Below are 16,213 nucleotides of genomic sequence, written 5' to 3'. Positions count from 1 at the left end.
TAGGCCCCACTGCTGCTGCCATTCTCTGAGGATGGTATAGATTGTGTAAACTGAAGGCCTAAGCATCTTCTAGTGCAAATTCAAACCATATCAGTAATATCATCCAAATTTTTAGATATTTTACGCTTGTGCTCTTTGTGGACCCAACAAATGTATGTATGTGTATATAGGTGATTCTGGAAGCAATCTCAATGAATAATCAATCACTCGAGAGTTAAATAGCAAGATCGCTTTTTTTGTGTGTAATTTTTTTAAAAAATTTCCAACCACTGCATGGAATGCACAAAATATTGGACACACGATCACTGTCAGAAAAGTCAGCTATGCTTTTTGTGCTAGTCTGATGACCTGAAAGGGCATCTGTTCCCTCGAAAAGAAGGCATCAGGTGGTTTGCATGTCACGTCACACCTGATTTGGCCCACTGCAAGCCCAAAAAGCAACCGAAGATAATGGGCTCTGGTAAACAGCCCAACGAAATTCAGGAAAGGGAATCGGATCCACCGTCAGACAGGACAGGACCAGCCAGCCCACCACGGGATATCACTGTCAAAGTCAGTGGCCGCAATCTTTCGTGACCGTACTTGTCCCATGTTATATAGACTTGTAGTTTATCTTACCCGTATCCATCCGGAGGGCGTGTTTCTTCCACACTTTTACAATCTTACATTGTTTTATATATAATTAAAAGTATAAAGTATTAATATAATGCTTATGCTTCTAGAGCATTTATATATCTTTTTTTTCTTCGAATGATGGCTATCTTTTTATTTGCTTTACAGATATAATTATTAATAAGGTATCTGAGATGCGCGTATAAGGACAGTGCCGACGTTACAAAGATGAGTCATAGTACATTATCATATTTTTTTTCTTTCTTTAGTGCATTTGCGAAGCTAACTTGATCATGCAAAAATAGAGAAGGTGATAAAAAGTGAGCGAGACCATATGCCATCGAACACAGCGCATCCATCCACAAGGAGATTCGGAACATATTTTAGAAAGACAGAATAGCTATTTACATCCTCCAACTTTTCACCGAGGCTCATTTTCATCCCTCAGCTATCAGCTCAATTCTACGCGTCTTATCAGAACCTGGGCTTATATTCTTTCAACCATACTTAAATCTAGCCTTTGAATTCTTAAATTTTGATTCCCAATATAATTTAATTTAATTTATTATACACTACATAATTGTATTTTATTTAATTTGCTATTGAAGTACAAGTTATAATATATAACATTGGTACGAGAAATCGTAAACATGAATTACATATGCTAATAGTAGTCTTTATGAAACCAACTCAATCGCATAAATAAGAAAATAACAAACAACAGTAAGCACCACTTGGTGGCACCAAACGCAGATCATCATCCATCCATTCTGGTTCTTCAGATAATCATATCCACGAGCTCTCCACCTACTCTGCCGCATCAGGACCTCCAAACTCCCGAAATTACAAGCACACCCCTCTCCGCACCCAAACGTGGGACCTGTTAACCAGCGAGGCCGCATCCAGGGTGTATCCTGCAAAGCGCGCGGCCCCCAATTCGTTCTCGGCCTCTCGAGTCTCGCTCGCCCAACCCGCGGAACCCTAGCCCTGACCGCAGATTCCTCCGGCGCCGGACACACGGCCGCCGCGATATGGACTGCGCCGGAGGCGGAGACCCCGTCGAAGACTTCCTCCTCGGTGGCGCCGGCGACGACGGAGATCTCTCCATCTTCTGCGATGGCGTGCCCACGCTGGCCGGCGACGGAGGGTACGGCGATACCAACCGGAACGATTCTTTCTTGTAGCTGTATAGTAGACTAGATTGCAGCAGGTTTATGCCGCGGTGCGTAGATTTTATACTACCGCGGTCGTTGTCGCTGCAGATTGTTTTTTTAATTTGTGGGCGGTGTTAAATTATATACTTGATTTGGGTGATGTAGTCTCTGATAACTATGTGCTTGCTACTCCATATAGCCTGCGCGTATCTTATTCCCCCAAAAAGAAAGGAGCCTTATGATCTGTCAGGAAACAGTTTTGAGTCCCTGCAATTCTGTAAGACTGTAACCTAATCTGCGGTTTGGTTTATGCGAGTTTGGTTTCGCCTGTCCTTGTGTCTGGGTGGATTGAATTTGATATGTGCATCTGAGGCGTAGAGAATTGCAGTGCTAGTTGGTCCATTGGTGCATCTAAGCAAATGCTGTGTTGATACCTGTGAATGGTAATATTCTACATTACTTGTTAATTCTTGTTACAAGTACGTAGATTTTACTGCATGTATGAGTGCTGGTGCTGGCGTCATCACAAGTCTTGCTAGCGATCCTTGAAGCAATCAGCATTTGTGTGCTAGCTGGGATAGGCTGCTCCGATGTTCGCCATGCATTATGTAATATATGGAAATGATTTGCATATAATTATGAACCTAGATGTTTGCCTTCTATCTTTCAACTGAAATATAAACAGCAGAATCTTTTATCAGATACTTGAGCAGCTGCACTGCGCTTACACATGTTCTGTTTGTATTTTCTGTTGTTATATTCGGTACTTACCTTGCAATTGTGGCAGACTTGGGATTGATGGATTCAGTGGAGATGCTTGTGGGTTTGAGCAATCTAATTTAGGGAAAAGGTATGGCTTCATATCCTTACCCTTATTCCTGATTTTGAAGTATTCTTGTATTTAGCTGAATTCTGGTAAGTCTATCATTTTCTTTAATGCGTGTGGATGTATTTGGGCCTCTTGCCCTTCCATTTCATTGGTTCAAATCTCCAACTGGGTAACTCGGGTTTATAAATTGTTGAGACTGAGACTTTTAAACGTTAAGCATGCAAATCTAGCCAGATACTCACCCTATAGCATAATGCTACAAGTTTTTTTTTATTTCTTTTGCCTGCCAATGTTATAACAAGCACTACCAACATAGCATCTGACTAGTATTATTTTTTTATCCACTTGTTTAACATAACTATGATTTTGTGCAGGGCTAGAGATGAACCATCTTCATCTGGTCCGAAATCCAAAGCTTGTCGTGAAAAAATGAGGAGGGACAGGCTGAATGACAGGTACCGTGAAAGTGAAACTACACCTCTCAGCCATTGTTCCTGCATATATCTTAGTTCTGATCTATTATTTTGACTTGCAGGTTTCTGGAATTAAGTTCGGTTATGAATCCTGGTAAGCAAGCTAAGTTGGATAAAGCAAATATCTTAAGTGATGCAGCCCAAATGTTGGCACAACTTAGAGGTGAGGCAGAAAAGCTTAAAGAATCAAATGAGAAGCTGCGAGAGAATATCAAGGACCTGAAGGTAGCTTGTTCATACAGCTTATGCTTCTTACAAATATTCCTCTGGATTTCAGAACATTTGATGCCCTCCACATTCTTCTTCATGTCTTTTAAAATTGTGTTGTGTGTTGAAAATGCATGATATTTTTGTTGTTCTGCTTATACATACCAGGGTCCAAGCAGGCAAACTTGTTCTACTAAGTCATGCCCATTTTGTTTATCCTGCAGCCATTGCTTGGTCCATGAATTAAGTTTCTAGATATGCTATAATTAATATGAAAGTTTAGTGGTCATTGGTTTGACCTCCCATACATCTATATAGAGCCTAGGGCCAACCGATTTGTAGGTTTCAATTTACGAAATCTTATATTGTTTTTCCAGGAGGAGAAGAATGAGCTCCGAGAAGAGAAAGTGAGACTTAAGGCAGAAAAGGAGAGGCTGGAGCAGCAAGTTAAAGCAATGAGTGCAGCTCCTACAGGATATGTTCCCCATCTCCCTCATCCAGCTGCATACCATCCTGCTGCTTTTGCTCCATTTGCACCACCACAGCAGGCTCCAACCAACAAAAGTGCTCCAATCTCCGCAGCGTTCCCTGGGATGGCGATGTGGCAGTGGCTGCCTCCGACCGTGGTGGACACAACTCAAGATCCGAAGCTCTGGCCACCAAATGCTTAGCTGCAGCTACTGCATAATGCTGACTCATGGTGCTGTCTCATCCATTGGCGGCAAATCAGTGCCTGTTAGATCCCTGGAGAGGAAAGAAGTTTGCAACTCTGGTCATGTTTTTGCTGTTACAGTCATTTCCAGCAGCTATAAACTCTTACTTGTTCCATTGAAGGGTGATGTCTGTAATTAATATGGATCTTAACCCTCTAGTTGCAAATATTCCATTGTGACCTTGTCTCGTCTCATCATCTGTGAGCATGATCTGCTGAAGCTGTCTGTCTGATCCTTGTTTTCAAAGGTTCTGCTTTGAGCATATTGGCCTGCTAGTACTCGAGTCAAAGTTAGCGTGTGAGCACAGAGCTCATGCGCAGCAGGGAAAAAAATAATGTAATAAGATAAATCATTTCTGGATCTCCAGCTTATGCACATACAGCTGATCCAGAAAATATGTTTGCACTTGGAATGAGCTCACCGGCAGAAAAAAATAATAATATTGCTCTGCAAAGGAAAAAATAACTCAGAATATGCATCTCTTTAGCACTATCATTGGTCCGTGATCACAAATAATAGGAGGGAGTGTATTTCTTCAACTCTTTACAATATCCTTTTTGCTCAAAAGAAAAAACTCCCCGTGACCTCAAACTAGAGCAAACTTGCATAACTGTTAACAAACTTAGTTTTCTTCTCTCGCTTCCTCTATGCGTTTTTCCCCTTCAAATTCAGGATCAGAACCATATAACAAAGGTGCTCTAGTCAAGAACAGGAACAAACCACTACTAACTAAAAGCAGTACGATTTGGATCTGTGTGATATCTATTATGCCTCCTGTTGTCCATAACGGCACTGAACGGATTCCCCAGCGATGAGCTTCTCCAGGGCATCTGGTGGAAGGCCAATCATCTCAAGTGTTTTCTCCCAAACCAACTGCGAAGTTTCAAGGTTGTGTGCCTCTTCAGATGCATTCATTGGATTACAATCGTATGAAATGCAAGCGCAAACAGGCCAATCTTCAGACTTCAGCATCTCACAGTATTCCGGAACTTGGGGGTCAGATGCCGCAAATAATGTACTCCTAGAACCTGAATTGCATAGGAAACGTAATATTTGTGTATATCAGAAGATGTACAGGCTGTTAAATGACAAAATACAGCAACAGAAGTTCAATACTTCACCTTCTTGAGCATCAAATATGAAGTAGGGAATCAAATGATAGGCAGCTACAACAACCTTAGGAAGATCTCTTGCCTGTGCCATGCGGTGAGTGCCAACATTTAGCGAACAAACAGACAAAAGGAAAGAAGAATGGGTTGATACGTTGTACATGTGAACCACTTATCCCGCACTAAATGCATCTTTCAATTAAGGTATTTCTTCATCTGCCATTGTGTTCAATTAATCATAAGGGTTAACTTCCAACCCTTTATATATTTCTCAAAACGTGAATGTTAGGTACTCAGACATGTTATAAGAATTCACCTCGTGAAATAGGACAAATGATTAGAGAAAAAAATGGAAATGGAACTCACAACATTCGTGTCGACAATCCCAGGAGAAGCGCAAATAACGTTGACACCAGCTTCTGCAGGGATTCTCTTATGAAGCATGCTGCTAAATTTTATCTGAGAGTGAAACAAAGAATAGTTCAGACCTTACTAACATGAAATAGCACGCATGCATGTATAGGTTAGCGATCAAAAGAAAAGGGAACAAGATTCTAGTAGCAATCAATAACAAATATGGTACCTGTGCCAACTTGCTATTTGAATATCCCAGCCAACTTCTATATTTCCGCTTTCTCAAGTTCATATCCTCAGCATCAACAAAGCCTACAGTGTGCATCTGTAATTGGAGACATATATGTTGGATGCTGTTAGCGATCAAAAGAAAAAACTGTAGAATTGCAACATACTTATTCCAAATCAACATCAGAATGCAAATTGTTTGGACTTGGAAAAATAGTTGATTGCATTTATGGTAGAAAATTGCACACTAGAGCAGAGTTGGTGAGAGAACAGAACTCACAATTGAATTGACGTTAACAATTCTGCTGGGAGAACCTCGGAGAAGGGAAGGTATAAGCAACATTGCCAGTAATGCAGGTGCAAGATGGTTTACTTGCATGTGCTCTTCGTGACCATCCTTTGAAAAACGCTGAGGCTCTACATGAAAGCGAAAGATTTGATTACCTTTAATACAACTTAAACACAGCATCTCTGCTTAAACGAACCCTAGAAGGTCAACACCCAAAGGATGTGTTCACAATTAAGCGGACCTCCTATAGCGAAGATTCCAGCATTGTTGATCAACACGTGTAGGGGTGCCATACGAGCATTCCAAGCATCAGCAAATTTTACAACCGAATCAAGAGAAAGCAGGTCAAGCTCCATCACCTTAAAGAATAATGTTTAAGAAATATCAAATACATTGCAGATAAGTATAAAAAAAATACCTTGCAGATAAACCAAATCAAAAGTTATGCCTAACAAAGTTATAAACGTGCCTTCATTCTTCAACAATAAAGATATGCATATCTTGTGATTGATTATAGATGTCCAGTGTGAGCATAGATATAGACAGCATAAGTATTTTTTTTTAATTGGACAGCATAAGTGGTTAAGGGCATACATCTTAAACCAACAACATCAGAAGCTCAAATTTATATTACATCAGATTGAAAAAGGATAGTAATATGCCTTGCAGGCAACAATCAGGGTACACAGTATAAAATATATTTAGCATGTTAAAAGCCCTCATCCATCAACCAGGACCATCTAGCAAGCATCTTGATAATTACCTCAGCATTTAGTGGAGTTCCTGTTTCTGAACTTTCATTCTGCCATTTCTGAATCAACTCTTGTGCCACCTTGGGTCTCCTAACTGCCATCACAACGTGTGCCCCGGCCTGTGTGAGTTGTCTGTTATGATGATGAAGGTAAAAGGATCCAGATTAGTATCATCTTCAGAACAAGATGCAAGCTTCTCACAGTGGAGCCTGCTTGCTGATCTATAGTTTCGTACAAAGACAACTTCACTTCAAAATTCCCACTGATTAAAGGAAAATGTGAGCTGGCAAGAAGACTGATTTCTCCGATATATAATGGAGGCGAGTAAACAGAGACACCTTGAAGTTGAAAGATTTTTTTGAAGGCATACCGCAATGCCCGGATAGAAGATCCAGCAACACGAAGAAGAGAAAGGAAAACAGAGACCTTGCGATCTCGAGGCCGATGCCGCTGGTGGCGCCTGTGACGATGATGGAGACGCCCTCGAGCGGGGGCAGCTCGAGCGGGTTGGCGAGGTGGCTGGCGGCGATGCGCTGGAAGAGGAACTCCCCCACGACGGCCATCCAGCCGCGGCCCCACTCGAGCCACCCCAGCGCCTCCCTCTTCCCCCTCGGCCCCCCCGCCCCCTCCTTGCCGTTGGCGGCAGCCTCATCCCCGGCTGACGAGGCGCCCTCGCCCCCGTCCTGCGCCGGCGCGCGGCGCTGGCGCAGGTCGCCGGCCATGAGGGAGGAGTAGTAGGGAGAAGACGCGAATCGAATCTTTGAGGAGGGAGGAGACCGCGCCGGCGTCGTGTGGACTGGTGGTGGTTACTGTGCAGTGGTGGTGGGTGGTCGAGCGAGATGGCGATCTGTGCTGCCGCGACGGACACGGCGACTCCAGCTGTGCCGTTCTTGTCGGACCTGCCTCGTGTCGCCCATGGAGGATTATTAATCCAGGCTCCACTGGCACTGTCACTCTACGCATCTACCCACACGATTTCGTTTTAGAAGGTCTGCCAAATTCTATAAGATTTGTCGATTTTTTCCCCACCGTGGCACATGATTGCTAGAGCATTTATCCAAGATTGGGACAGAGGTGTGGGCTAATGTTGTCAACACGGCAACACACCCTGTCGGTGTCCACGTTGAAGGGAGAGGGGGATTTAGCACCGAAGCTGGTGTTGGTATCTGTCACGCTCAATTTAATTCAGTCCAAGCTGCAGTTTTAATTAGCTGAAAATTTAACCGTGTGGCTGTATGGATGAAATGGTGCTAAAAGCATGGGAAAATTGACATCATTTAGGGAACAATAATGGAGATGCACGCATAGGAATTTTCTAGGCATCTTTCATAACTACTAGGCTTCATTTTAATAAAATACATGCCAGGCACGTTCGTGAAAAAATGACTGCTTCATCCAAAAAAGTTACAATAGCTGAAAGTTACTGTTTCTGTGATGTGCTTACTTTACCGATTAATCAATCCACATGAACAATTGGCTCTGTTCAATCGGATAAAACTTATGGCTCCTTTCAGTGCGGTTGAGACTATAGACTAGTAGAGCAGCAATTGGTTGAGAAGAGTGGGAGTAGTGTAAAACTTGTGGCATCTTGAGAACTTGGAATCCAGAAAAAGAACCAAAAAAAAAGAACTTGGCTTCACTCCTTGAGAACTTGACGTGATGACCCCACCCCATCGCTTCCATCCCCAATCTTACCATTCTACCGTACCGTCCTCGCAGCTCCGGTTGCGCTCGCTCTTGCCACCGCTCTCCCGCCTCGCGCCGCCGCGGTGGCCAGCCAGCCAGAGCCAGCCGACGCCCCTCTTGCCGATGGCGACGAATCATTGCGTTCTCCTCTGCCGCGCTCCCCGCCCCACGCCGACGCCTACGGCGGCGGCCCTCTCGCGGTCTCTCTCTTCATCCGCTGCCGCCGCCTCCCCATCCATTGCCACGGCGACGAGCCGCCGCGGCCGTCTCGCCGCACCACCACCACCACGTAAGGCACGAATCCCTTTCTTGCTCTCTTCTTTTCAAGTCATCATTCAGCTTTTGTAGTGAGCTCTGAGTGAGCGGGTTGGTTTGGGTTCTCCTTGTCGGCAAGGTGCCCACTGAATCGGTTGCGCTCGTCATATGCTTTTTTAACAAAATTCATTTAGGAACTGATCCTACTGTAGTTCAGTCAGCAATTTTTTTGGTACTAATGTATGCTTGTTGAGGGGACCTTTGTTGAGTTGGATTTTTATCTTTTCCTTGTTCAAAAAAATACTTGAAGCCTACTTTTGCAATAACACGTTTGATCTCCTTGGGTCATATACCCCTCGCTCTGTGTGCTGTGGATGCTGCGGGTGCTCAGGCTAACATTGTGTCATCGTGTAACTTAGAAAAGTATGCCTTACATCATGAGAAACATGAAATTGCAGGCTGTGTAGCTACTCCAACTACTGCTAAAGCAGAAGACCAAACTGAGCCCGAAGTTGCAATGGGGTACACCATGACTGAAATCTGTGACAAGTTCATTGAGTTCTTCATGCACAAGAAGCCAGAAACAAAGGACTGGAGAAAAGTATTGGTGTTTAGAGAGGAGTGGCAAAGGTATAAAAAACACTTCTACAAGCGTTGTCAAGTGCGCATAGATATGGAAACTGATTCTTCATTGAAGCAGAAATTGGTTGTACTTGCTAGAAAAGTCAAGAAGGTAAGTCCTTATTTGGTCTCTTTATGCACCTTCATCCAGTGTGTTTTGACGATTCTCAACATGATCTTTGTTACTGCCCTAAAAAACATAATCTTTTTTACTGTCAATTTCTGGAATTTCAGATATTAGGATTAGATAGCATTACTGTATCTAATCTATTGCGTAGGTCCATTATCTCATAATTTTGTAACATTCTTCATGCTTTTTGCCCTAAAAAACATTCCTCATGATTTTAATTATTTTCTCAGATCGATGATGAAATAGAGAAGCACATGGAACTCTTCACTGAGCTCAGAGATAATCCAGCTGATATTAACGCTATTGTTGCGAGACGACGAAAGGATTTCACTGGGGAGTTCTTCCGCCATCTTAATTTCCTTGTGAATGCTTATAATGGCCTTGATGAGAGAGATGGTAACTATCTACCTTCTGTCATTTTTTAACAAGGTGATTAACCACTAACAAATATTCACACTATGATAAGGATATTGAAACAGACTAAGCTTAAGAACCTGTTGTTTCCGGAGAACATGGAGAATGATTTCTAGTTCAATTCCAAATAGATCTCAAAAGGGGGATAAAAAGGTTACATGCACAACATAGAAGTTATGTTTACGTTATTTTTATTTAGTCTTCTCTTTTGCTTCATCTGGATGGTATATTGACCCAGTCAATATATTATATTGAACATATCAGTCTAGTTATTGCCATCTTATTTTGGTGCGAATTAGCGAACACATGAATTGCACTGTAGTTATTGTTCTGGATATTGCTTTTTTATCTTATGGGCTGATTAGTTCTGAACATCATGCAGGAGTTGCCAGGCTTGGGGCTAAATGTCTATCTGCAATCCATGCGTACGATTGCACACTGGAACAGTTGGACATTGAATCTGCTCAGACAAAGTTCGACGACATACTGAATTCTTCTTCACTAGAGGATGCCTGTGACAAGATCAAGAGCTTAGCTAAGGCTAAAGAACTTGATTCATCATTAATTCTTCTTATTAACAGAGCTTGGGCTGCCGCAAAAGACTCTACGACTATGAAGGATAAGGTTGGTCCTAGTGAAATATATAAGAAATGGTATTGATTGACTGACTATCAAACAGGGTAGACCATTGAGGCTAGAAATATAGTCATCTATTTGATTTGTGCTTCACCAGAAGTGAAGCATTGAGCGATGAAAAACTTAGGATATGGTATTGCGTAGAAGAACAATAAAATACTAGCAGTTTGGCATCTTGAGATTGTATGCAGTACCACCATGCTTTACTGTTTGGTAAATTTACATGAATTTTCATTTTTTTATACTTTCTTTGATGCAATATTCTTATTTTTAGTTCTATGTAATGATTTGACTTCTATTGTCTGTTACCATGTACTTTATCATTGTACATATTCAGATTCGATGAGGCAGCGCTTGAGCTTCCTTGGCTGGATAATATTACCTAACAAAAAATGTAAACAGGATCAAGTGTAGTAAAATACCATGGTTAGAGTTGGCCTTGATGACTCAACTAGTTCCCCACATCTCCCTTTGAAGTCGCATAGAATTGTTATCTGCGGTGTCAGGATTATTTTCCCAGTACCTATATAAAATTGTGGCATACATCATTGCATAATTACATGCTATGGGATTTCCAGACTCATGTTAGGTGGGCTCTATTTCCATTTCATATTTGACTTCCGAATCACTAACATGTTGTATAAAACTGTGAACTAAGTTTGGCACATACTGATTATATGGTGTAGTAAGTATATGATAAGATATGATAAGATTTTGAAGATAACTTTTTCTTATTCATATGCATGGTGCAGGTCAAGGACATAATGTATAATATTTATACAACTACAAAGGAAAGCCTCAAGAGCATCTCACCTCCAGAAATGAAGCTTATTAAGTATCTGCTGAATATTGAAGATCCTGAAGAGAGATTTGGTGCTCTTGCAACTGCTTTCTCTCCAGGAGATGAGCGTGAAGCCAAGGACGAAGATGCTCTTTACACGTAAGAATTTGTAGACAGAAGATTTGGTTCTATTGATTTCGTGACCTGCAAAACTATTTCATGATATGACATATTACTTTTGTCTATAATTTTTATGAATCCTTATTTATACTATTATTTGAAGTTATTGGATTGATCCATGCATAATTTAATTGGTTTATCCATAAAATTAAGGATTTTCAGGTAACCTGCTCTACCAAACTCTCAGCTAATGTTTTTTAAGTAATAATATGACTTGTCTAGTCATTACCCCCATCTGTTTAAAAAAAATACTCCCATGCCACACTCAACTTTTTTAGTGATATGTATATATTAACATTGGATGCATGAATCTGTACGAGTTTATGCTACCTAAATACCTTCATATATTAATAGTTTATCAGGTTTTATGGTGTGTTACCTTGAAAGTTGGTCATCAGACTAATAGATCGAGGACTGGAAGTAAAAAAATGAAAGAATTTTCTTGATAATTCACTGTTTCTTGCTGACCTTTCCCCCTTTTTATTTGCTCAACTAGTTATCCTTCAGGAGTGCCTATTTAGATGCTTGACTGTTTTTCTGGATTCCTCTCTATCCATGAAAAGTAAAAAATCTAGCACTGTACACAATGCATGTTATCTGGTTAAGAGAAACATTGTTTGGACTACGTGTCGTGCCAGATTTGCAAAATAAAATACCACCTAATGATCTGTGGAACAATGTTCATTCTTGGGTACGAGACTGAAATTTGAAGGCCAGAATATATGAAGTGAATTCATCATATGTTGGAAAACAAGCTGTTGAGCTAGGCACGACTGTAATCTGCTAAATAAATGGGTAACATTTTACTTTCTTGTTTGAGCTGAGGGCTAAGGCCCTTGGTGTGATCAGATATTTTCCATGCGTCAGTCAGACTCAGACATGGCTTATTCGGCATTATTGATCTGTTTTTTGCATGCAGAACTCCCAACGAACTCCACAAATGGATCAAAATGATGCTCGATTCGTACCATCTCAACAAGGAGGAGACGGATTTTATGGATGCGAGGAAGATGAGCGACCCGGTAATCATCCAGAGATTAAGTTTGCTCAAAGAGACGATTGAGGAAGAATACATGAAGCAGTATATACATCCCGACGAGCCGGATTCCATGGACGACGAAGAATCGGAAGACTGAGCTTATATACGCGTAAGCCGACTCAGAACCCATCTGGTGAAGATTCTAGAGATAACTTGACAGCACTGACGATCCATATGAGCAGATAGCCGATGCCCTGCTGCTTTTGTTTACGAGAGATGGATGGTAGTTTGTAGCCTGCTAGTGGCATTGTCATAAAGGTAGGTACCTACCTTCTGTTAAAGGCTTAAAGGCAGCTCAGGTTTTCTGTTCTAGTGTTAATTAGAAATATGATGCTGCGGTTTTGCCGGTTTTGGAATACGCGATGCCTAGTCAAATGTAACTGTTAACCAGGGGAGTAACTGTACTTTGTGCAAGTGAGTGAGACACATAATGAAGGTTCCACCATCTTGTGCATATTGCCACCAGACCTTCCCCGAGGTTGTTGAATGTTGATGCGTATGAGAGGGGAGATGCAAATTTGGTATGCACGGCAGCTGGCACTGTTTCTCTACCGCACCTGCCCTGCCCACACCATTTCATCCACAAATCGTCAAACTTTTGCCGATTGATGAATACTCCTTGTCCATTCAGGTGGGTTCATCTCAAGTTCTCAACCCTGGGTATCAGGGTATGTTTGCTGGAGCATTCATTGTCGGAGGAATATGCTTTGACGATTACTACTAGTAATCAGCATTGCCCATCGCTAAAACCTATGTGTTCCCGTGCTGTTGACATCGCCGTTGACTAGAACAGCGATTAGTTAAGAGAAGGAAGGGCGGGGAGTGGCGCACGCGCGAGGCGTCAAGCGCGCGGCGGCGCACGGAAAGGACACGGTGGCGCCGCGGCGGCGAAGGCGCGGGCCCCCACTTGGTAGCTGGTGCACTCGCCGTGAAGCCACGTCGCCCGCCAGAGCATGCTCGTCATCCACACCCACAGGAAAGGAGAGAACATGCGGTGCAAAACTATCCTCCCCCTCCCGCTGGGGATGTCCTCCGGGCCCAAAACCAACCAGAGTCAGAAGAAGGCCGCGCCGCGCCGCAGCCAGCGCAGCAGCCATGGCCACCTCTTCCTCGCCGCTCGCCGCGCTCCACTCCTCCTCCTTCGCTTCCTCCACTCCTTCCTTGCCGTGTAAGTTGGCGGCGCCGCCCCGGCGGCGGAGGCCGTACACCCGCATCCGGGCCATCGACCTCGACCAGAACACGGTAAAGACACGCCACGGCCCACGGGTGCATTGCGTGAGTGCCCAGATCGACCATGTCTGATTTCTTTCTTGGTGGCTCCAGATTGTGGCCATATCGGTGGGCGTCGTCAGCATCGCCGTCGGGATAGGTGTCCCCGTCTTCTACGAGACCCAAATCGACAATGCCGTCAGTTCTCTTCCCACTCATCAGTTTAGAATTGACAGTTAGCACTCACTAGCAGCGTAGAGCATAGCTGACTGTAACTGAAGATCCAACCTTGATTCTAACTGCTAGTGTTCTGTATATTTGATGCAAAAAAGTCAGTCTTTGATGCCTTGTTTTTTCGATGCATGCAGTCAAAGAGGGAGAATACACAGCCGTGCTTCCCCTGCAGCGGCTCTGGCGCGCGTATGTCATGATTATACCCCAACCTTATAATTGATACCTCAACTTTCCTCCTTTCTTCTGTTTTTCATTTCAAACACATGTATGGTTAGTGTTATTGGCATTATGCATGCAGCTGAGCGGTACAGCACAATATTATGCATGGTTAACATTACATTCATGCCCTCCATTTTTAATCAAGGGGCATCGGCATTTAGCTGACATTTGGACTAGCTCAACATTTCCCTACAGCCTTACAAAAAGGCCGTATGAAAGGACTAGGCTTAAAAACGACAGCACTAAGAAAGCAGTGTTTTCCTTTTGACTTAATGAGGAAAGAAGGTTGAAACCGCTATATCAATGAAAGCCTTGAACCATAAATTCACGAGCTTCAGTGAACTAATCATGATGCATGGAAATAAATGATCTCTTGGGCAGGGATTGATTGACACAATACATACAGTATTACCTTATAACTGGACTGAATCTCTTCATTTTTATTTTTTATTTGGAATAGCATCTAGCAGTCCAGAATATTGAACAGAAAACCGTTGATTTTCCAGAGGTATGCAGGTTTTGCGCTGGAAAGGGCATCGTTACTGTAGTACTTGGCGCAGGCGAGACTGAAGAATCAAAGTGTGTCAACTGCGACGGCATCGGCTCTTTGACATGCACCACATGCCAAGGCTCTGGGATCCAACCACGCTATCTTGACCGCAGGTAATATGCTCTCATCCGAAGTTTCTGCATGTAATTAAGCATATGTGTTTCCTTTTATAATCGCTCGTGTTAACAAAATGTGGGCACCATTATTGAATTACCAAAATGGAAATCATGTTCCGCACATCTAAATTAGATGAAACTATACATTTCTGTCACAAAAAGATGAAATCGTGTTTGACATGAGGTCCTTCGTGTAGAGGTGGAACATTTGCTTCTCTCAGATAGCCCGTATATACAGAACCAGTCATGTGGGAGATTTCCCTTTTTCCTTCGATCCTTGTCCATAAAAATCGAAAGGGTCCTATATGTTCTTTCTTCTATAGCTAAAGTTATTTTCTTTAAAAAAAATAAAGTTTTGGCTAAATGATACTCCAAAGATGAAAGCTATTCAAGCAGACAAGGTGAAACTTTGATAACAGAGATGTCTGACGATTTTCACTTGTGACTGGCTTACTCAGGGAGTTCAAGGACGACGACTGATTGAAGGTTTTGTTCTAGTCTTTCTTGTGGTGGTGTGCCGAAAAGAAGCAACATCACTGCCTGATTTGAGGACGGCGTTGCTTGTTCGGAAGAGGTGTACGTGTACCTATCAGCCATCAGGATCCCATGCATCTGATTGTTTTGTCTTGTGTTACTTATATCTGTCCCAGTTCGGTAAATACATATATGGCAGCGGAGAAGATGACTGGAGCACAAGTGTTGGACATTTTGCAACTGATGTAAATGTAATATACCGTGGTCTTTTAACTTTTGGAGTTAACTAGCATCATTGGCCATAATAATCTGTAAGTGCACGCTGGATTGCTGCATTGGGGAAAAGGCACTCGTGTCTCACCAAAATAGATTGGCAAAAATAAAGTTCTTTGTAGGTTCTGTAGCTGAATGGCTGTTTGAGGCTCGAAGTGGAAGACAAAATTCCCAAGAGGAAAAAAATTGGCTTCGCCCGGACTCGAACCGGAGACCTTCAGTGTGTTAGACTGACGTGATAACCAACTACACCACGAAACCTTAGTAATGAAATCTTTAAAGTGACTTAAATATACTAATTGTGAGCTTGCTCGACTTGTAGGGCTCAGCTCGGTCTAATTTCTAATGAGCCCAGCACAACTTTATACTCGTTAGAATAATGAGCGAGTTCGAGCCAAGTCTAATTTCTAATGAGCCGAGCATAACTTTGTGCTCGTTAGTACAATGAGCTAGTTCGAGCTAGCTCGCGAGCCGAACGAGCTACGCATACAACATGATTTCCACCTATATTATATAGGCCGTATAGAATTCAAGACTCAGTATTTCCTTTGTGCTTTTGTGCTTGTCCAATGTTCATTGAATGGACTGATCAATTTATATATCTGAGAGACTAAGACTTACTATTTTGTAACCTCTTTGCTTATGATAGGCTAGCTTATAGAAATATATTATTGAT

At 42.5% G+C, this 16,213-nt stretch overlaps 4 protein-coding genes and 1 non-coding gene across 7 annotated transcripts; 3 read left to right on the top strand and 2 right to left on the bottom strand.

Annotated features, from left to right (window-relative positions):
- Positions 1-1,464: 1,464 nt before the first annotated feature.
- LOC112888132 (transcription factor ILR3-like) lies at positions 1,465-4,207 on the top strand. The gene is made up of 5 exons (XM_025954491.1): positions 1,465-1,759; positions 2,554-2,616; positions 2,970-3,050; positions 3,131-3,293; positions 3,653-4,207. The coding sequence occupies exons 1-5, from the start codon at positions 1,644-1,646 to the stop codon at positions 3,944-3,946; spliced, it is 717 nt and encodes a 238-aa protein (XP_025810276.1). The 5' UTR covers positions 1,465-1,643; the 3' UTR covers positions 3,947-4,207.
- Positions 4,208-4,443: 236 nt separating this feature from the next.
- On the bottom strand, positions 4,444-7,678 carry LOC112888124 (dehydrogenase/reductase SDR family member FEY). Its single transcript, XM_025954479.1, has 8 exons — positions 7,147-7,678; positions 6,732-6,852; positions 6,210-6,327; positions 5,960-6,096; positions 5,681-5,776; positions 5,464-5,556; positions 5,110-5,182; positions 4,444-5,016 (listed from the first exon to the last, which is right to left on the bottom strand). Exons 1-8 carry the CDS (start codon positions 7,440-7,442, stop codon positions 4,754-4,756), a joined length of 1,197 nt encoding a protein of 398 aa, XP_025810264.1. The 5' UTR covers positions 7,443-7,678; the 3' UTR covers positions 4,444-4,753.
- A 695-nt stretch (positions 7,679-8,373) lies between these two features.
- On the top strand, positions 8,374-12,924 carry LOC112899538 (uncharacterized protein At4g37920). 2 transcript variants are annotated; one of them, XM_025968043.1, is made up of 6 exons: positions 8,374-8,695; positions 9,120-9,394; positions 9,643-9,808; positions 10,209-10,450; positions 11,215-11,402; positions 12,343-12,924. In XM_025968043.1, the coding sequence occupies exons 1-6, from the start codon at positions 8,380-8,382 to the stop codon at positions 12,557-12,559; spliced, it is 1,404 nt and encodes a 467-aa protein (XP_025823828.1). In that variant the 5' UTR covers positions 8,374-8,379; the 3' UTR covers positions 12,560-12,924. The 2 variants fall into 2 exon arrangements, with proteins under 2 accessions (XP_025823828.1, XP_025823833.1); XM_025968048.1 differs by having other exon boundaries at positions 8,377-8,700.
- Positions 12,925-13,247: 323 nt separating this feature from the next.
- Positions 13,248-15,609, top strand: LOC112899549 (protein SPA, chloroplastic). 2 transcript variants are annotated; one of them, XM_025968058.1, is made up of 5 exons: positions 13,414-13,704; positions 13,786-13,869; positions 14,040-14,091; positions 14,631-14,787; positions 15,249-15,609. In XM_025968058.1, exons 1-5 carry the CDS (start codon positions 13,558-13,560, stop codon positions 15,268-15,270), a joined length of 462 nt encoding a protein of 153 aa, XP_025823843.1. In that variant the 5' UTR covers positions 13,414-13,557; the 3' UTR covers positions 15,271-15,609. The 2 variants fall into 2 exon arrangements, with proteins under 2 accessions (XP_025823851.1, XP_025823843.1); XM_025968066.1 differs by lacking the exon at positions 15,249-15,609 and having other exon boundaries at positions 13,248-13,704; positions 13,999-14,091; positions 14,641-14,778.
- Positions 15,610-15,724: 115 nt separating this feature from the next.
- Positions 15,725-15,798, bottom strand: TRNAV-AAC. Its single transcript has one exon. It is a non-coding gene; the product is annotated as a tRNA-Val (tRNA).
- Positions 15,799-16,213: the final 415 nt, after the last annotated feature.

The sequence above is a fragment of the Panicum hallii genome, chromosome 1, assembly GCF_002211085.1.
Source record: "Panicum hallii strain FIL2 chromosome 1, PHallii_v3.1, whole genome shotgun sequence".
Classification (NCBI taxonomy): Eukaryota; Viridiplantae; Streptophyta; class Magnoliopsida; order Poales; family Poaceae; genus Panicum; species Panicum hallii.
This window is presented reverse-complemented; position numbering and strand designations above follow the sequence as displayed.

Coding starts and splice junctions, on each gene's coding strand:
- LOC112888132 (XM_025954491.1), top strand. CDS start 1,644: ATGGACTGCGCCGGAGGCGGAGACCCCGTCGAAGACTTCCTCCTCGGT. Junction 1,760..2,553: donor ACGCTGGCCGGCGACGGAGG/GTACGGCGATAC, acceptor CAATTGTGGCAG/ACTTGGGATTGATGGATTCA. Junction 2,617..2,969: donor CAATCTAATTTAGGGAAAAG/GTATGGCTTCAT, acceptor GATTTTGTGCAG/GGCTAGAGATGAACCATCTT.
- LOC112899538 (XM_025968043.1), top strand. CDS start 8,380: ATGACCCCACCCCATCGCTTCCATCCCCAATCTTACCATTCTACCGTA. Junction 9,395..9,642: donor TTGCTAGAAAAGTCAAGAAG/GTAAGTCCTTAT, acceptor TTATTTTCTCAG/ATCGATGATGAAATAGAGAA. Junction 9,809..10,208: donor TGGCCTTGATGAGAGAGATG/GTAACTATCTAC, acceptor AACATCATGCAG/GAGTTGCCAGGCTTGGGGCT.
- LOC112899549 (XM_025968058.1), top strand. CDS start 13,558: ATGGCCACCTCTTCCTCGCCGCTCGCCGCGCTCCACTCCTCCTCCTTC. Junction 13,705..13,785: donor TCGACCTCGACCAGAACACG/GTAAAGACACGC, acceptor TGGTGGCTCCAG/ATTGTGGCCATATCGGTGGG. Junction 14,092..14,630: donor CTGCAGCGGCTCTGGCGCGC/GTATGTCATGAT, acceptor TTGATTTTCCAG/AGGTATGCAGGTTTTGCGCT.
- LOC112888124 (XM_025954479.1), bottom strand. CDS start 7,442: ATGGCCGGCGACCTGCGCCAGCGCCGCGCGCCGGCGCAGGACGGGGGC. Junction 5,777..5,959: donor TTGTTAACGTCAATTCAATT/GTGAGTTCTGTT, acceptor CTCCAATTACAG/ATGCACACTGTAGGCTTTGT. Junction 5,557..5,680: donor CAAATAGCAAGTTGGCACAG/GTACCATATTTG, acceptor TTTCACTCTCAG/ATAAAATTTAGCAGCATGCT.